The 21,340-nt window shown below is 33.7% G+C and overlaps 1 protein-coding gene across 5 annotated transcripts in view; it reads left to right on the top strand.

The window, feature by feature from the left end:
* Window positions 1–21,340, top strand: part of LOC136037746 (talin-1-like) — a 206,399-nt gene that overhangs the window by 132,577 nt on the left and 52,482 nt on the right. For all 5 annotated transcript variants that reach the window (XM_065720530.1, XM_065720532.1, XM_065720531.1 and 2 more), the window contains 6 exons: window positions 2,840–3,067; window positions 5,152–5,415; window positions 7,729–8,092; window positions 13,513–13,778; window positions 15,673–16,003; window positions 19,650–19,909. In XM_065720530.1, coding sequence (XP_065576602.1) covers window positions 2,840–3,067; window positions 5,152–5,415; window positions 7,729–8,092; window positions 13,513–13,778; window positions 15,673–16,003; window positions 19,650–19,909 — 1,713 coding nt within the window. The remainder of the gene's footprint in view (window positions 1–2,839; window positions 3,068–5,151; window positions 5,416–7,728; window positions 8,093–13,512; window positions 13,779–15,672; window positions 16,004–19,649; window positions 19,910–21,340) is intronic.

The raw sequence follows: 21,340 nt of genomic DNA, 5'->3' as shown, positions 1-21,340 counted from the left end.
GAAAAATATAGTTAGTTGAGAACTAATTTGTTCCCAATTATTGCTTACTATTACTATGTTCTGTTTATCTAGCAATAGATCTGTAACAACAAAAACAATTCCAACATAGTCTACTCCTCATTGCCAGGAAGGTACAGAAAAAAAAAATCATCCTAACTCCGATTTCGAAAATCGCAAAATAACAAGCTAATATGCATGTGTTTAGCATGCAAAATAACACGCAGGGTAGTAGTCGATCAACTCCAGAAAAAACTTCGATTTTTTCCAATATCTGCTGCCTTAAAGCTCAACTCTGATTGGTCAATCATAAATTTTATGATCTACTCTGATTGGTCAATCATAAATTTTATGATCTACTCTGATTGGTCAATCATAAATTTTACGCCTGAAAGTTGAATATTGTTCACCCCGACTATAATGTGGCCCGTGTGTTCTTCAGAACAATTACAATGAAATTACGGGAACTGGGCTGAGTTGCCCAGTTCAGCCCTTCCTGGGCTGAGTTGTTCATCTAACTTACACTTTGAACGGTTAAAGTAAGCACTTTTTTTAGATACCGCAATACGGTCGTTCTCAAGTATTTTTTTTCAATTTTTTCTGTTGAAATGAAGGGTCTATCCAAGGGGCGGGGGGATTCACCGTGTTCGACCCCCCTCTCCCTCCTATGTTTTTTATGCCTGACTCATAAAAACGTAATAAAAATGCACTAAAACTAAATTTTTTATGCTTTTTTATCTTTTTGTACCCCTCCACCACCTTAAAAAAATAGCCCCAAATAAAGGTCCAGGATGCGCCCTTGAATTATACCATTAATATTAAATCTATTGGTATTAATCCAACTATATTAGTATAAGTATTATTTTGAAATGAATATTTCTCAAATATTTCAATGAAGTTTAGAAGTGATGAAAGATATAATGGACTTCACGAATATTGGCGGTTTCATTGAAGTTGGTTGAATTAGACTTAATTGAATTAGAATTTTAATTGAATTAGAAATTCAATTAGATTTTTAATTAAATTAAATTATAAATTTAATTTTAATTGAATTAGAAATTGAATTAGAAAATTTAATTGAATAATTGAATTATAATTTAATTGAATTAGAATGTTCCAAAAGCGTCTTAAATTAATATCAAACACCCTCCAACCATGCTCTCTAGATAAGGAGCATTGGTCAAAGAATGCAATAAAATCAAGAAATTGTATTGGAATGATTTTTGGTCGAAATAAATGTTGTTCGCTTTGTAATTATCTACCGAATTTAAATTCCCTTGGTCTGTTTACAACACTTGAATTTATTTTATTTTATTTTTTTTTTAGCAAGAAACAGAGCTTCTTAAAAAAAAGGTTCTTTTCTTACACTCAGTTAATTTTAGAATCAATATATTAGATGACTAATGACTTGCTAAACTTGAGTTGGCCAGTGTCTAGTCTAGAGGAAAGTTTCAATGTGATTTCGAGTGAAGTTAGAAAGATTGGTTTGAATCTTAACGCTGGGAAATCCTTAACGCTGGGAAGTTCTTTTGTTTAATTGCCCGTCTGAGCTGGCTTCAACTTCAGTGAATCTTAGTGGAGCATCCATTGCCCCGTCTCAACAGCTTATTTACCTAGGTCTACCTATTGGAGAATATCTTCAACAAGAAAGTTATTGGTGGCTAGAACTGAAAAGAAAATCCGGGCTGCTTATGCTTCTTTAGTGCTGTCGCAAACAAATATGACAAAAATGCTCCTCGCGAAAATGTATAATGCTGTTGTTCTTCCCCATGTTTTGTACTTAGCTCCGTTCAGAGTTATTCTGAATGAAAGTGATAAGAACCAAACTAGTAAGCTATTTTTTTGGTTATGCGTAGTTTCTTCTGAGTGTTTCGCTATGGTCCCGTAACACCGTACTGAAACAATATTACTGAGTTCCTCGACCCGATCGTACAGCTGGATAATTACATGTAAACTTGTCGTCAAAAGAGGTTTGCCACCCTTGGAGTGGTTTACTTTTTTGAAAAGTTTAGTTTATTCGTGTTTTTTACTTTGTATATATTTGTACCTATTTTTGAATGTGTCTTTCTTTTTCTTTTTTCTTCTTTTTGATACACGCCATGCCTTTGTGTTATTGATGGATTATAAAATACATTACTAGCGATGAAAGTATTCCGTTCAATAATTACAATCTGAAATGGATTGAAGAGTAGTACAAATTTAATTTAAGTATCTTGAGTAGTAGTAGAGACAGTGAAAATTAGTTAAGTAGAAACTTGCACATTCAAATATATATATATATATATAAAAAAGAAGAAAAATCGGCAATTCGATTTTCAATGAAATAGAGCCCCGGTGAGTTATGCAGTTCTCGGAGGAGCCGGCACCGAATTTTAAAAAAACGAAACGTGGCTGAAAAAATAAGAAAAAACAAGAAGAAAAAAGCTCATTTGATATCAAACAGTTTAAGAAGGTGTAACGTTGGACGTGAAGTCTTCTTTGGGAATCAACACTTTGATAATGCTTGAATTTATATGGACCAGACGGGTTGTCACTTTTGTTTGTTTATTTTGCTGTATAGCGTGGCAACACTGATGGAAATGGGATAATGCCCTAAAAGCTTCATAATTTTGACCCAACCGAAAGTGAAATCTTACAACACCACTTTTTTAGGTATGAATAGACCTAAGGTGGGCCCAGGGTGACAAATATTTTATTTTGATGTCCATGGTATTCCGAAGAATAATTTTACTGTAACTTTTATTAGTAAACATACGGCGCTATTGAGATAAAAATTACGAACAGGAATTTGAAAACGAAATGCTTACGGTTGTATCGCATTATGATTTTAACTTATTTCCAGAACGCTGCCAAATTAGCTGCATCAAATGCCACCCAATGTTTAGCTGCCGCTCAGAATTCAGGCCAATACAACAGCAATATGCCAATGCATGATCAGTTAATACTTGAGTGTCAATCCGTGGCTGACGTTATTCCTAAAGTTGTCCAAGGAGTGAAAGCAACCATTGGAGATCCAGAGTCCACTGCTAGTCAACTCAACCTGATCAACGTTACTGAAGAATTCATTCAGGTGAGCGCTACTGCTTCTACTATTAACAACCAATTGCAGCGTATAACGCAGCACTTCTCTGTTAGTATCTCCTTCTTTTTGTGTTTTTTTCTGTTATTTTTAACGATATTTCACAATTTAAGCTGAAGTATGATTTTGATAGCTAAGAGCTATTTTCTTTGTTGGTCACAGTATTGACTTTTCACGAATTTATCCTCAGTTTTATCATTCATTGTCTTACTTATGGATTGAATAGCATCCAATCTATCCTGTTGAAAGGGCCTTCAGTTATGCCTTTGGAGATGACATTGCCCCCACAGCCCCCGGGGAAAGAGATTCGAGTTATGATATTTGCCCATTGTTTCCACATAGTATTTCTTATTGGGGAAATATACGAAAATTTTTCGGGGAGAATGTTTTATGGGGGGGAGGTGGGCACAAGGGGAATTTTCCTTGGGAGAAAAGTTTAAGGACGGAGGAATTTCCAGGAAAAATTTTACACGGGGAGAGGGTCTAAGTTGCGTAATTTGTCAGATATTTTCATATAGCATTTGTCGTTGGGAAATTTTTCTAGAGAGAACTTTCTATAGAGGGGGATTTTCAGGGAGAATTCTTCACGGAGGAGGGCTAGGGGGAAAAAGCTAGGAGAGCTTTTGGCATGATTTGGAAAACCATTAGCAATTAAATAAAAATAAATTCAAATGAAAGCAAGAAGAATTGCCTAGGGGAATTTTCAGAGAGTAGGAAATATTCCAGGGAGAATTTTAGTGGGGGTGGATTTTCCACGGGGAAATTTCCTGCGGAGGGATTTTCCGAGGGAAGTTTTCAGGGGGTAGGCAAATATCCATATCAGAATTTAAGAAACGATCAGAAAATAAATAAAAACGAGTTTTTTCAATTGAAAGTATGGACCAATATTAAAACTTTAAACGAACAGAAATTATACCGTATATGAGGGGAGCTGCCCCTTACAACCCTCGGTCTTTACAGTAAAGTTTGACTATTTGGCCAAATTCCTTAAGACCGACTCCTGAAACACAAGGGCCGTTTAATTGCAATAAGAAGCGTTTTTAAAGCAATAAAAAACTTTAGCATAACGAGCAAGGGACTGGGAAGGGGTAGCCCCTCTCATATTCAGAATTATTTCTGTTTGTTTTATGTTTTTATGTTGCTCCTTACTTTCAGTTGCACGACTAGCGAGCGGTGTTCGTTTCTGCTCATTTGAAGTTATAATCTTGCTTCTTACTTTCAGTTGAAAAAACTTGTTTTTTAAATTTAATTACTAATAAAAAACGACGGCTCGTCCTTTGATGAGTTTTATGGTTTTTTTTTTATCTTTGTATTGATATTTCACGAAGTCTTCCTCAGTTGTATCATTTAGTGTCTCACATTTAAGCATTTTTTATGATAATAGGAAATATAATTTTTATATAATCTATAATATAATTATAATATATTATAACATAATTATAAATTAGCAGTAATAATAATTAGTAGTAACAAATTAGTGACAAAGTAGTGGTAAATTTCTTTAGTGTTAAGTAAAATTAAATTAATTTAGTGTCCCACTAAATTAAGTTAGTGATTTAGTAACAAATTAGTAGTAACAAATTATAATATAATTATAAAATATTATAATATAATTAATTATATATTATTTATAATATAATATTATAACATTATTATAACAAATTGTAACATAATTATAAATTGGTAGTAACAATAATTAGTAGTAACAAATTAGTAACAAAGTAGTAGTAAATTAATTTAGTGTTAAGTAACACTAAATTTAGTTAACGGTTTAGTAACAAATTAGTAGGAACAAATTATAATATAATTATAACATATTATAACATAATTAATTATATATTATTTGTAATATAATATTATAATATAATTATTGTATAATACTAATGTTAATAATACAATAATACTAGCATATTATTATAGTATAATTATAACAAATTATAATATAATTATAAATTAGAAGTAACAATAATTAGTAGTGACAAATTAGTAACAAAGTAGTATTAAATTAATTTAGTGTTAAGTAACACTAAATTAATTTAGCCTCTCTCTAAATTAAGTATTTTTTATGATAATAGGCTGGGCAGCCATTGGTTCAAGTTGCAAAAGCAGCAGTTCCTACTGTAACTGACAGTGCCAGCTCTATGCAACTTTCCAGTAAGACCAAAGCTTTTGCTGAGTCGTTGGGGGAGCTACAAACCGCCGCTGCAAAAGCTCGCGATGCGTGTGGACCGCTCGAGCTGGAATCAGCATTGGATACAATTGCTATGCTTAGTGAAGAGCTGGATGAGTTCCAAAGAGCTGTGGATGCGTTTAATTTGAAACCACTTCCTGGAGATAATGTAAGATTTTTTTTTTTCATCTTTATAGTCATTTGTTGTGTTCTTCTTTTTTTTGTTTCGATAATTAGCTAGAAAATGTTCAGTAATAAAACAATCAGAGAAAAAAAAATCAGTCCTGAATGCAATTCCTAGGCTTAGTATAGAACTGGATGGGTTCTAAAGAATAGGGAATGTTGATGCCACTTTCCACTTAATTTGCCACTTAATGAATAGGGAATGTTGATTAAAGATAGGGAATGTTGATGCCACTTTCCACTTAATTTGCCACTTAATGAATAGGGAATGTTGATGCCACTTTCCACTTAATTTGCCACTTCATTTGCCACGATGCCACTTAATTTGATGCCACTTTCTGAAGATAACGTAAGGTTCTGTTTCATTCTATTGTTATTTTTTTTTTTGTTATTTCAATAGTTAGCTCTAAGACACTGATCATTACCAACAATTATTGTCATTAATCAATATTGAATCATCAAATAATAGTCAATAAAAAAAAATAATAAAAAAAAATAAAGTAAGACAAAAAAAGTAATAGAAATAATTAAAAGTAATAATCATGCTCGTGGTGGTAGCAATAATAAAATAGTTTATAAATAGTAGTTCATAATATAAGAATTTGCTTCATTTATATTGAGAAACAAGAAATCACCAGTACAACAACGCAAACACAGAAACGAACCCACACCATTAAACTAGAAAAAAAAAGGAGAAAGGAAGACTGTTTTCCTAATTAGTGATTAATATAGATCAGTACTTGAATGAGGCCTTAACCCTACTCATCCATACAATCACATAGGTCAAACAGCATAGCCATACACAATCAACCATAAAGAATAATCCATGGACAGGCAGTCGTGTCGTAAGTAAGTATAAGTCGTCATTTACCAAATATTAAAAACAATAAATAAGACAAATAATTCATAGGCGCCCACCCAGCGCAAGGGCTCATCAGGAGAATACACACTTGCCTAAAGGGTTTCGGCACTTTAACCAAATTATCAAACAACCAAAGATAGTAGGCCAATAAAAAAATATATGATAAAAGTGGTTTAGTCGAAAAATCAAAATAATAATTAATCAAATAACCATTAATGAATTCAAAGTCCATTAATCAAACCGTTAATCAAAAGTCATTATAAATAATCAATTATCAATCAGTTATGAAAATAATCATCAGTTTTTTAATAACCTATAATCATCTTGAAAAGAAAAGGGAAAACCCATCTTGAAAGAATTGTAAAATTTGTCTGTCATTTGCGCGGTGGCAAGCAAAGCCGGACAAGCTTTTCGTCCGATATTGATGGATAGATAAAGCTAGAAGAAGGCAATAATTGGCTAGACTTGGAAAGCGAATTTAGGCCGCTAGAAGAATGTGCTTGAAATTACTAAACCCATGGCTCTTAAATTATCTACAGATTTTATAGTTTTCTTAATTAGTAAATTTGTTAAAAGTGGAATAGCCAAGGCGCATGGTGTTTTTCACAATTAAAAAAAGTTTGGAAGAATAGGAAGATTAGTCTGCATACCAAGATTAGAATATTGATAGGTACAATAATGACAGTGGTCAAATATGGCTCTGAAGCATAGGCGCTCCGAAAATCGGATGAAGATTTACTAGATGCTTTCCAAAGAAATCGCCTATGGATTGTTCTGGGTACCCGGCTGACTGACCGTATTTCAAACAGTAGGCTTTACGAAAAGTGTGGTTCCATCCCGCTTTCTAAGGCTATGATGAAAGAAAGGTTAAGATGGCTAGGGCACGTTCTGCGGATGAAGGATGACAGATTGCCGAAGATTGGCCTTTTTCGGCGAACCGTCTAGGGCTAGACGGAAAGCAGGTCGTCTTCGTCTGGGATGGGAGGATGCTATAAAGAAAGATTTAAAGGAAATAGGAACTTCCTGGGAGGGTGTAAAAAGGGAGGCTTTAAATAGATTTGGATGGAGGAGGAGCTTGCTTAACTGTGTTGGCTTCATACGGCTTGCTGCTGCGGTGAGTTGTTAAAAGTAGTAGTAGAATTAGTAATTTTATGAAATGAATTTTAGTTTTGAAAAAGTCATAAACGAAACTCTATTTCCTGTTTACTGAGGTAAGTTGCTCAGGACGAGGAAGTGTGACAAATTTTAGAGTAATCTACTTTTTAGTGGATGTTAAAACTTGTTTTGTAAAGATAAACCCTTTTCTTGTCTTTTTTAGATCAGTTTTTTTTCATATTTTTTTCTGCTTTTTGTTCTAATTTTTGCTTTTATGTTTTAGACCCGTTTTTTCTCTAATTTTCGTTTATTTTTTATGTCAAAAACTGTACATTATTCTAGGCTGAAAATGCTGCTCTTCAACTCAGCAGTGCAACAAAATCAGTTGGCTCATCTGTTGCACAGCTTCTTACCGCAGCTTCTCAAGGTGATGCCAAATACACAGGAATTGCTGCCAGTGGAACTGCTTCCGCATTGCGAGACCTGACACAAGCCACGCGTGCAGTTGCCTCAACAACAAATGATCGTGAAGCACAATATAGAGCAATTGAAAATGCACAAAGCACAGTTGGATTAGCATATAAAGTCATTGAAGAATCTCGAGTGCTGCTTAGTGATCCTAGTAATTCCCAGGGTCAACAGAGGCTGCATGAACTTTCAAGACAAGTGACACAGTCGCTAACCAATTGCCTTAACAATCTTCCAGGTTAGTTCTTTATTTGCATTTTAAGCATCGTCATCAGCAAAACAGTAGCCTCTTGCGTGCAGGCATATGAGGTCCGTGTAGCGTAGTTGCGGATCTTCTGATGCTCTGCCCTAGGCCGTGAATGCTATGTGTGGTTGGAGGCAAATCTTCATCCGATGCTTCTCTTGTTTTATCCTGGGTTTTTCTAAGTATCCGTTCGAAGCAGGATGTACTTTTGTGTTACAGGGATACGCCACTAACTCTTGCCACAGACCAGACCATAGCCACCACCGAGACTCGAACCAGTAACTATTTATTTGTGAGTTTGGTGCGCTAACCATTGCCTGGACAAATTTTGAACACAATACTGATTTATTAACCGTAATGGTTGAGACAAGGGAGTACACTGGGAGAAAACAGAAATCACCACTCTCCCACACCAGCCCCTAACTGTTGAATGAACACAAAATTAGCCCTCTAAAAATGTCTCTTTTTGGTCTAGCCTGGCTCCTTCTGGAGAGCTGAAATTCTATTCGTTTACAGAATTTGTAAAAAAAAAAAAAAACTGTTTTTTTTTTCAAAATGCGGCAAAACTTTATTTTTGTCTCCTGGAGAATTTGAAAAATAACCGGAACACCTTCATAAAAACCTAAAATATCTTTTTAGGGTGTTTCTTTTTTGGTCGCGTTCCTTTTTTAAATCAATTTATTTATAATAACCCACTCAGTTTACTATAATTTTCAGTTCGTCATAATATTAAATTAAAGAAAACAAAGTTTTTTTTTAACTGAAAGTAAAGAGCGACATTAAAACTTAAAACGGACCGAAATTGTTCCGTATATGAAAGACGCTGTCTTCTCCTCAACGTCCCCACTCTTTTCACTAAAGTTTTTTATTGTTTTAAAAAGTAGAACTGTGACAAAGAGTCAACCTTTAGCGTAAAGAGCGAGGCGTTGAGAAGTTGACAACCCTTTTTATATACGAATAATTTCTGTTCGTTTTAAGTTTAATGTCGCTCCTTATTTGCAGTTAAAAAAACATGTCCAATTTCTGAATGTTCTTAAATTAATGCATGTTTTGATTTTGGCTCACCGCACATGAATAATCAAAACGAAATTTGAACATTAATTTTTTGGGTAAATGGCTGGATTTTGATAAAAAAAAAAAAAAAAATTGTCGTTAAAAAGCTTTTATTTTTATTAATTTGTGAACGTGTTTGAATTAATGCATGTTTTTATTTTGGCTCACCGCACATGAATAATTAAAACTGAATTCGCATATTATTTTTTTTAGGTAAATGGCTGTCTCATAGTTTTGATTGGATGATTTTAATTAAAAAAAAGGGGGTGGGAGAGGAAGCCTAGTTGCTTTTCAATTTTTGGTTGCTTAAAAATGCAACTAGAACTTTATATTTTTTACGAACGTTTTTATTAGTAATAAGTATACGTAACTTACGAATTAACTTAAGTAACGAACTTCTATATGTGTGTTTACCCCTCGTCAATACCTTGCTCTTTACACTAAAGCTTGAATTTTGTCCTAATTCTTTAAGAATGACCCGTGAATCACAAAGGCCGTAGAATAAATAGTTGAAATTACTAGAAATACTTTTGCGTAAAGAGCAAGGTACTGTGGAGGAGACGAACCCCCTTATATACGTAATATTTTCTGTTCGTTTTAAGTTCTAATGCTGCTTCTTACTTCCAGTTGAAAAAAACTGTTTTTATTTATTTTCTCAATGTTTTTTTTTTGTAATAATAATGGAAAATCCTGCGCCCCCTTCATGGAAATTCTTTTCCCTCATGAGAAATTCGTCCGTGGAAAGATCCTCCCACGCAATCTCCTTCCCCCGACCCAACCCCACCCCAACGCAAAAAAGTCCCCCTGAAAACGACTACACTTCCCTATAACCATTACTATATGTAAACAATGGTCAAAGTTTGTAACTTGCAGCCCCCGGGGAAAGTGGGGGATTAAGTCGTCCTCAAAGACATAGTTGTTATGTTCTTCGACTATGCTGAACAAAATGGCTGCCTCAAAATTTCGATCCGGTGACTTTCATGGAGAGATTTGGATTTCCCGATATTATTGAAAAACGATCAGAAATCAAATTTAAAAAACAAGCTTTATTCAACAGAAAGTAAGGAGCAACATCAGAACTTTAAAAAGAAAAATCTCAAGTATATGAAAGGAATTGTTCCTTCCACAAGACCTTGCTCTTTGCGGTAGGAGTTTTTGGAGTTTGTATTTTTTGTCCTAATTCTTTAAGAACGATTCCTGAAACACAATGGCTGTTTAATTAGAATAACAAGATTTGTTTAAAATTCTATAAATAAATACTTGAGCATAAAGAGTCTTCCCTCTTCATATATGTAATAATAGCGGGGTAACCCCTTTTATATACTTAATAATTTATGTTCGTTTCAAGGTTTGGTGTTGCTCCTTACTTTCAGTTAAAAAAGCTTGTTTTTTTTATATTTAATTTCTGATCGTTTTTAAACAATAAATCTGGCTCTCTCTCTCCGTGAAAAATTCCGGTACTTGTGTATTATACGCCACTCACTCAAGTTTACGATGCGTAAAACTCGAGAACAACCGGTTTCTTTGTTAGTTTCTTCTTTACCTTAGAAACAAATTTGGGCTATACATTTGCACATTAAGGGAGGGGCGGGGGTAAAGTATAGCCGGTCTGTACGGAAAATGTGTTAGGTACCGTTATTCTGCATATTATGAAGTAAGAATTGTTTTCTGACTTCAAACTCTCCGAATACTTCCCTCTCCCCCCTCTTATATGCAAATATATAGCCAAAACTATATATTTCCCATCTACTGTGTCACTTGTCTTTGTCTTGTCTCGCGCTAGGCTGAAAGAAACGAACGAAGAAGCCGATTCGTTTTCGAGTTTTACGCAGCATAAACTTGAGTGAGTGGCGTATAATACACAAGACCCAAAATTCCTTCCCCCTACAGAAAAACAAAAACAAAACTCAAGTAGAATTCTCAAATGTGGAAAGCCTTATTTTCCACGGAGGGGGGAAACGTCGGGGAAGTATTTCCCCTGAGGGGTATTTTCCGTGGGGGATATTTTAAGGAAGTAAACGCCAAGAACCGAACAAAAACACGGAATAATTTTCGGTGTTTTATATTTTAATGTCATTTTCGATTTCGTTTGAACAAATATATTTCTTAATTTAATTTTTTTAATAGTGTCGCTAATTCAAGCTGTAGGGATTAATTCGCCTTCGATCATTAACATTCAATGCAAGTACATAGCAAGTACATTCATAGCAATATAACTTAGCAACAAACATAGCAATAACATTCAGTGCAAGTACATTCTAATTCGGGGGTGTATATGATAAATGCCGTGGCGTTTTGCAAACGAAAAGAAAATAAATACGAATAAAAATTTCCCCGTCGTTAGAAAGACATATTTAAAAAATTTCTCTGAGATGTGTTATGGAATATCTTGTCTTTTGTACACAAAAATATAAAAGATAAACTTATTGGTCGTTAATCAGGCTCCGTTTAAGTTCGCATCATTATAATACTTTATTTCTGCTTGTCTTAAATTTTGATTGATAAAAAACAATCCAGAAAAGAAGTTTTTCGAAGAAAAGTAAAGAAAAGAAAAGTAAATAAACCAAAAAGAGTTGACATAAAGTCAAGTAATTTTCTAAACGTAAAACCATCACAAATCACCATCAATAAATAAATGAAATCCAAAACGAACAGAAATTACCACAAATTAACAAGGTTGATTTCAAAATAATTAGTTACTAAGATGAATTGGGCTAACAACCCCCATGTCTTCTAAAGACCAGGAAATAATTTGCACTTTGAGTGACTCTGCCGAATAATAATCGGAATTCTAAAAAACGGAAAGTTGATAATCATATATACATTAAAAGAACTGGCTTTTTAAGTTGATTCTAAGTCTATAAAGTTCATTAAGTTTAATGTTGCCATCAAAAGGTTCGATTCTGAGAAAATTTACCTGATTTTCAAAAAAGGGACCCCCCCCTGAAAAAAAGCGATACAAACAAAAATAACGCCGTCAAATTTAGCATGTCAGCGAACTCTACTATGAAGGTTTCGAGCTCCTATCTACAAAAACGAGGAATTTGTATTCTTTGGCAGATGAAAAAACACGGATTTTTTATGTTTTTTTGTTTGTTTTTCGTCGTTTTTTTTTTCAGGGTTGATCGTATCGACCCGACGGACCTATAAGATCAGAAAGGAGCTCCTTCGAACGAAAAAAAGTCCTAGTGCCTTGTTTTAGTGACCAAAAAGATTGGAGGGCACCTAGCCCCCTCCCAAGTCCATTTTCTCCCTAAGGACATCCAATCAATATTTAAGATACCCATCTAATGCAGCACAGTATAAAGTTATACTCTATGTTTTGAACAAATGGCTATCTCAAAACTCATGACAAAAAAGCAACAAAGGGAAATTTAAATTCAAAACGAACAGAAATTTTTTCGTATATCAGAGGTTGCCCCTTCCTCAATATCTTGCTCTTTGCGTTAAGACTGTTAGCACTTTTAAAAAAAGCTTCCTATTCTAATTAAACAACCCCTGCGTTTCAATAGCCGTTCTTGAAAAATTGGGACAAACAGTCAAACTTTAGCGTCAAGAGTAAGGTTTTGAGGAGGGGCAAGCCTTCATATACGGAATGATTTCTGTTCGGTTTGAGTTTTAGTGTTGTTCTTTACTATCAGTAAAAAAAAAATGATTTAATTTCTGTTCGTTTTTCAAATAATGCAGATAAATCTGGGTCACCCTCCATGAAATATCCCCCCCTTTCAAGTTTTTATTGGGCTCTTTACTTACCGAATCATTCATTATTTTATTAAATTTTTCACTTTTAATTTCATGCTCGTCTAATTTCCTTTTTTTTTGTAAGCGCTGACCCTCCACGAAGTGCAATGAATAGACAATGGCACGAACCTGAAACCTGTATATTGCGTTTGAAATCTTCGCCGAAATATTACCCTCGCCACTGTGGATATGGGCGATTTAAAAAGATATCACGCACCAAGTGCATGATAAAATAAGTTCTTCGAGAGCACCTCATAAACACGAAAGTGTGATAGACTGAATTGTATATTTTGAATATCATTGTTTATACGGAGAGACTGATAATTCGACCCTTTAAAAATTCCAGAGGTTTCAATTTATGAAAACCGGGGGGGGGGATATATTTTACAAAATCTAGGGGACTGGCAATTTTTTTTTCCTTCAATTTTTTTTTATATGAAAATACCAAAAAATCCATTTTTTAATCAGAACGCCCCAAGAAAAATATTTTTAAAATCTAGGAGAATATTCGGGAGTAAGTTCGCCCCTCTAGTTCACACCACTGTGAACTTGATAGGTTTTAAATTGTCTTGTTTTTTTTTGTAATTTGTAATTTATGTTTTAAATATCTCTATTTGCAGGTCAAAAAGATGTTGATGATACAATCAAGGCCATTTCAGAATTAAACAAACACCTTGATGACGACAATTTCCCAAGGTGTGAAAAACCCTACAGTGAAATTCAAAATGAACTAAACGCGGCCGCTTCTCAACTAAATGAAGCTGTTGGTCAGGTTGTGGCGTCAGCCAGGGAGTCTTCATCAACATTGGCCAAATCTTCGAAAATGTATGGTCAAGCCTATGAAGATTTAGTTGAAGCTGGACTGAATATTGCCAGCCAAACTGGGGTAAGTCAATTTACTTTAATGCTTCACTGTAGCCAAATTTTGATACATTTGTAACTTCAGGTCACAGATTAGATACCAATACGGTTATGAAAACTCCTATCTTGCCCATGAGAAGCTTTTGGTACAGAGCTCTGAACTTGGCGCACGCGCTCCGACGCTTAGATCGTACTACAACACCATAGGCGGAAACGCAAGTTTGTTTTGTATTGGTATCTAAGCTGTGAATTGCTCCGGCTTTTAGATTCAGACTGCCAGTTTCCTGTCTCCAGCCGCTAACATTGCTACCGCGCACTGTGTCCCAGAAATAGATCGAGTTTTCATAACTGTATTCGTATCTAAGCTGTGCTTTAGGTGAAGTCGAATAGGTTATATATCAAAATATTTTACAAAAATTAAGGAGCTATTTAAAAAGCCAGATGTGGCTTGGGCTAGAATTTAGCAAACCAATGAGATAGGTCATTACGATAGTACCTGAAAATAAACAATAATACTTATATGAAAATCAATATTATTTACTCCATAAAATATAGACTCATGTTATGAATATAAACAAAAGGACGAAATGGCTTCTTTTTGTCTTAAATTGTTAAATCCAAAAGTTTCTGTTCAAGTTCAAAATTTGTAACTGTATATGCCAGAGACTAGGGCAGGAAATGTCACACATCTCCAAGGTATATATATATATATATATATGTATATATATATATATATATATATATATATATATATATATGTATATATATATGTATATATATATGTATATATATATATATATATATATATATATATATATATATATATATATATATATATATATATATATATATATATATATATATATGAAAATTATCATATGATAATTTCTGATTTTTGGCGGGTCAATTTTGGGAGGCTAGCAAGATATCTTTCCTAGTTGAGAGCTTTGGTCTGAAGGTGGAGGGGGATGGGTGGGTAAAAGTTCTGAAAAAAAGTACCGTTTTGTCAGAAGAGCGTTGTTTGTCCTCCTCCTCCTCTACCCCCTAAAAAGAAGACAGACACCCCCTTGGATTCGCCTGCACATGGTAATACTATTTTCATATTTTAATATATTTTATCAACGTACTAGTATATTCCAAATAATCGACAGAAAGCTTAAATCTGACGCCTATTTTCATGAAAATCGTAGAAAAAAACCATTTGACTTCTCCCGTTTTATGTTGGAGATACAGATATTCAGTTTTAATACAACCTATCTCATCAGAAAGTGTAAATTTTGTTTTTTCGATTAAACATAAGATAATTCTGTTTTTAATATTCAGGAAAGAGCAGTCCTTAAAAATTGCCTACTAGGAAAACGTTGAAACCAGCTCATCGGAAACATCATTTAAATAATTTGACTACTTTGGGGGTTCCCTGTGGTGCTACCATCTAAAACCTTGCCGACAAGGGAATGAATTATCTATGTTTTAGGTACTAATATAGGTATTGTGTTTAATTTATCCTTCACTTTTAAAGCGATGTGGTACCTGAAAGAATTGCCCTAGCTCGTCTATAATAAACTGTTTTAGTTTGTTACCACTCTACCACTTTTAAATAGTAATCAAACAACAAACAAAAAATTATCATCAAGTTATTCGTTCTAATTTTGACTCACTAAAAGTTTTAAAATGGTGAAAGTTTTAGGCTTGGGCCGGTTTGAAATTCCCTGAAGTAAGGAGCTGGGAATGTTTTAAAAATGGTTTAGTTGAGGGTCGAATTTTTGTTTAAGGTTCCACTGTCTTAAGGAAAACTCCCTGTCGTTTCTACTCGTTGTTGGTATTTAGGTTGGTAATTACTCCTTCAAAGTACCCCCACCCCCACCTAATGTATTGGTGGAGATACGAAGTTGAGATAATCAACTGCTACCTTTTTTCAGACAAGAGAGGTCCGAAACCAGATGATAACCTCTATTAGAACAGTAAGTAAAACCTCAATTACACTGTTGACAACTGCCAAACAATACAACGCAGACCCTACAGTGCCAAACTCGAAAAGCCTATTATCTAACGCTGCAAGAGGTGTTACAGAAGCCATTAATGCATTAATTGACTCTTGCACTTCGGCAGCACCTGGTCAAAAGGAATGTGACAACGCTGTACGAGCCATCCAGTCTATGAAGTCACTATTGGATAATCCATCCCAGCCTGTTACTGATTTGACTTATTTTGAGTGCTTAGAGAATGTGATGGAGAAGAGTAAGAGTCTTGGTGAGTTCTTGACTTGTATAATTAAATTATTAAATAAATAATAATAAGCAATAATATTAAATGATATCAAGTAATAAATGAGTAAAATGAAAATATACAAATGAATATCTTAAAATAGTAGATATAAATGATAAATAAATAATAATATAAAAATAAAAAATGTAAAATAATATTAAAAATGATGATACATTTGTTATTTATTCCTGTTATTTTGTCAAGAAAGTACAGTTAACTAGTAAGAGTTGAATATATATATATATATATATATATATATATATATATATATATATATATATATATATATATATATATATATATATATATATATATATATATATATATTTTGTGAATGCTCCTTTTTTCTTTTTTATTGTTTTTTTTTTATTTATCCTCTATAACTCGTTAATTTGGTAGAATTTATTTTGAATGTTTAGATTTTACTTTGAGACATTAGGTTCGCGTTTACTATTTTTGGTGAATGTTAATATTTTTCTTTTTCTTTTTTTTCATTAGATATGTTCTAGTTTAATATCTAGATCTTTTTTTTCTTAGTTTTTCACGAGTTTTAAGAAAATATTTTTTCTAACGTTTTGAATTTTTTCCGTCCTTAATTGCTACTTTTTCTGCAATAGCAAATATAAAGGACAAAATTACAATCTTATGCAGTATTTCTCCTTTCATCTCCCCCAGTATTCCTCCCCCCCCCCCCAGTATTTATCCTCTAGATTTTGAAAGCACCTTTTTATGGAATTTTCGTTAAAAAATAATTTTTTGTGTTTTTTTTCTGTTTAAAAAAATCTCAAAACTACAAAACTCGACCATCTAGATATTAAAAAAAAAATAAATCAATTTGCCCCCCATCTATCCATACATCTTTGTACATTGATGTTCCTGGGTATAAAAGCTGTTCACCGCAGGACGGAGACACTGGGATAAATCCTGGAGTATGTGGTTGCTAAATAGCTACTTTGTCACCTTTTTATTTTTGTACAGATGGCAATATAAAATCAACTTTTGGTTTGTTTCAAGTTAGTGATAAAAGCCACCTTAATATCTTTTGAAAGTCTATCGTAAATGCAGATAATAGACCTTTCCACTAATTCTCTAATGGTTATGAAATACATTTTAAACTTTAAGAAGAATCATGAGTGCTCTTAAATTTGAAAATGGTATTTGGCTACCTGTAACTCAATCTCGTGGCTTCTCTTATTTAAATTAAATAGAAAAACGAAATTTTTCAGCTGAAACTAAGGAGCAACATTGAAAGTTAAAAGGGAGAGAAATTATTACATATATGAGGGCGATTGTTCCCTTCTCAGTACCTCGTTTTTTACTCTAAAGTTTTACTTTTTGTTTAATCATTTAAGAATCGCTCCTGAAACAGCTGGATTGTGAAAAGGTACTGTGACCAGAGACGGCATTTATTCGGATAAAAGTAGTTAGCGTTATTTCCTATCTCAACTAATTTTTGTATGATGGTAAACCTTTAGAATAGCGGCTCTCCAGAAGGAGGTATGCTAGAACAAAAAGAGAGACATTTTTGGATTGCTAATTTTATGTCCATTTTCATTAGTTTGTTTGCGTTTTGGTTATTCGTCCTCCCCCTTCCCCTAATGGTCTCATATATGGTGATAGATATACTCCTTCTGAACCCCCCCCCCCTTCTCCCCGAAAATTCTCCCCGTTGGTGAAACGTTGGTGTTCGCGTTTTGGTTATTCGTCCTCCCCCTTCCCCTAATGGTCTCATATATGGTGCTAGATATACTCCTTCTGAACCCCCTCCTTCTCCCCGAAAATTCTCCCCGTTGGTGAAAAGTTCGTTATCTGTAACTTCACCCTAAAACGGTTTTGGAGCATATCAGGAATCAAACTTTCTCCACATATTAGGTCTTTTAAATAGTTAATTACCATGAACTGATTCATAGTTGTTGTTTTGTTTTTGTTTTTTTTGCGCTTTAAGATGTAGAGATCCAAGAAAGATAGCAAAAAGAGAGAAATTTTTAAATTGTTAATTTTATTGTCATTTCCATCGTTTTGTTCTTTATTTGGCTATTAATCACCCTCTCCCCCAATGGTCTCCTCATATATGGTGCTAGGCATATTACCCACCCCCCTCCCCCGGGGGGGGGGATAAGTGCCTGGCCTGTAACTTAAACCTTAAATGGTTTTGGAGTACATCCGAAAGCAAAGTTTCTACCCATATTATGTCTTTTAAATAGTTAATTACCTGAACTGTCTCAAACTTTTTTTCTGGGGAGGAGGGCTTTAAGATGTAGGGTTTCAACATTTTACTAAGCTTACCTAGGGTTACTTTATGCAGACTAGATTTCGAGGTACAAAAACACTTCTCGAAAATAAAAGAATTCTGATAATTTACTGCTTAAAAAATCTTTTGCCGTTAATCCAATAAAGACACAGAATAATAATCTCAATTAGGTCTTTTTCTTTTTAAAATGCTCTGATTTTTTTTATATAAAGAATGCCGAAAATCTGATCAATATTAGTTTTTCATATCGTTACGGTTTTAACAAATGAGTATAGGGAAAATCAAAGAGTGTATTTTAGAAGTCGCTGGGAATATTACTATGTAAAGTGAATTTTTAACTAACAGCTCAACTTGATATTTTGTTTGTTTGAATTTAATATTTAGTTTTGTGAATCTCTTATTTCGAACTTTCTAGTTGGCAACGCAGTGCCCTCAGCGGTGTTTGTAGGTTTTTAATTCCTTCTTAGCTTATGTTAAACGTTGGTGTGGTTAATCGTGTTATGGTGTTATGGTGTGTTATGGTGTTATGGTGTTATGGTGTTTAAAGTACCAAGGATATCAAAATAAAAACCTTTTTTTACCCCTAATCAATCTTAAATCTATTCTTGACTGAAGACTGCGATTTTCTAGATATTCTTTTGGTTATTTCAAAATAACGGAGTTTTTAGGGCAGAAATCCCATTTTTGTCAGTGTTACCACATTCGAGCATACTAATATAATTTCTTAAACCACATTGACCTGCCATAACACAAAGAAAGATAACGATCAAAAATGGGGTTCTTAAAGGCCAAATGAAAATACTGAAGAAAACACAGAAAGCGAATATTTCGAGGGAACAACCGCCTCTCTTCTTCAGCGCGAAATAACTAATAAGATCAAGGAAAAAACAAAGACCAAAAGATTTGTTCTTTTGGCTATCTAACAACAAAAAGTATTAAACTTTAAACATTATGCACTTCTAATCGCAGCTACTTCACTTCACCTCTATCACCTTCAACATAAAATTTACCACCATAAGAGTAGTTGGTGTATTTGATGGTATAATAATGCCAAGACGTTGCTCGTCGAAATTTACCTCCAGCCACCGCACGTAACCGCAGGAGCAAATGGCCTAAGCCGTCCTCCGGATCGCAGAGCGGTTGATTTTTCTTTGCTTCAGTACTTTCCCCAAATTTTTAAGGGTATTATTCCCTTATAGTGTCGAATGCTCTCAATTTTCTCATCTTTGGACCCTACCCACCAATAATTTGTTATATCATTACTATATAATTTCTTATATCATTATTATACAATTTATATTGTATTATACAATTATTATATTAATTTGTTATGTAATTTGTTATACCAATAATATGTTATATAATTGTTTCATGTCATAGGGGAAGGCATGACTGGAATAGCAAATATTGCGAAAAAAGCCGAATATGAGCCTTTTGGTGAAGCTGTCAAAGGAGTTAGTGACTCTATCTGTGGTCTAGTCGAGTCAGCTGCCCAAGCTGCATATCTAGTTGGTGTTTCGGATCCCTCCAGTGTCGCCGGTAAGCCAGGTCTTGTTGATCAAGCGTCATTGATGCGAGCTTCACAAGCTATTCAGAATGCTTGTAATCAGCTGACGAACCCCTCTAGTTCGAAGCAACAGGTAATTTCATTGTATTTATTTATTTTCCTTTTTGTTGTTTTTATTTTATTTTTAACATTATTTTAGATGGTTTCTTTATTATTCGTTTGTTTGACCGGTAGCGTAAATATATGAAACAAATACATATATAAAAGTAAAATTAAACAAAAATCAGATAGAATGACTATCCTAGTCAGAAAAAGGAAATCTTCTCCCATGTAAAATTCAATTAATTTATCAGTGAATTTCACGCGGCTATGATCTGAAGCACAGTTTAAGTTGCAAAGAAAAAGGCTGAATTTACTTCTCAGAGCTTCTCAATTTCTTTTTCCTTTTAGTTTACTATTTTAGGTGCAGATTTCCAACTTTTGTGTCTAATGCTAAAAGGTTGTACACCGAAATTGTCCATACGATAATGACAATTGACAGACAATGACAACAAGGGTTAGCTAACTTCTCAGTTTCTTTCTATTTTTAGTATACTATTGAATGTACATTTTCACTTTTTTTTTCTCTAACACTTTTTTGTCTAATGCCTCAAGGGTATAACGTTACCTCGAAATTAACCCTGCAAAAGCAGGTCGTCTGCGGTTGGGATGGGAGGATATAAAGAAATATTTAAGGGAAATGGGAACTTCCTGGGAGAGTGCAAAGAGGGAGACCTTGAATACATTAGGATGGAGGAGAAGGAGCATGCGTAGCTGTTTTGGCCTCAGATGGCTTAGTGCTACAATGAGTTTTTAGTAGTAGCTATAGTAGTAATAGTGACAATATAGAAATTGTCACTATTACAATAAATAAAAATGTAGTGTCTGTCCATCTGTCCGTCTGTTACACTATCTTCTATAAAAAAAAGAAAAAACTAAAACAAAGGAAAGAAAAAAAATCTATATAAAAAAACAAAAAAAGAAAAAACTAACCAAAAAAAAAGAAAAAAAGAAAGAAAAACTAAAAAAAGGAAAAAACTAAAAAAAGGAAAAAAACTAAAAACGAAAAAAAGAAAAAACTAACCAAAAAAAGAAAAAAGAACTAAAAAAGAAAAAAAAACAATTTAGAAAATGACAATGACACTAAGGCTCAACTAACTTGTCAAAGTCTTCTCAATTTCTTTTTCTTTTTAGAGTGCTAATATATGCCGAGATTTCACACTTTTGTATCTAATGCTTCAAGGTTGTAACGTCACATCGATATTGGCCGTGCAGTGACAAATTGTCTGAAAAAGACAATGACACTAAGGCTCAACTAACTTGTCAAAGTTTTCTCAATTTCTTTTTCTTTTTGGAGTGCTAATATATGCCGAGATTTCACACTGTTGTATCTAATGCTTCAAGGTTGTAACGTCACATCGATATTGGCCGTGCAGTGACAAATTGTCTGAAAAAGACTATGACATTAAGGCTCAACTAACTTGTCAAAGTCTTCTCAATTTCTTTTTCTTTTTGGAGTGCTAAT

The sequence above is a fragment of the Artemia franciscana genome, chromosome 17 (assembly GCF_032884065.1).
Source record: "Artemia franciscana chromosome 17, ASM3288406v1, whole genome shotgun sequence".
NCBI lineage: Eukaryota > Metazoa > Arthropoda > Branchiopoda > Anostraca > Artemiidae > Artemia > Artemia franciscana.
The sequence above is the reverse complement of the archived record's forward strand: the minus strand, read 5'-3'. Positions and strand labels throughout refer to the sequence as shown.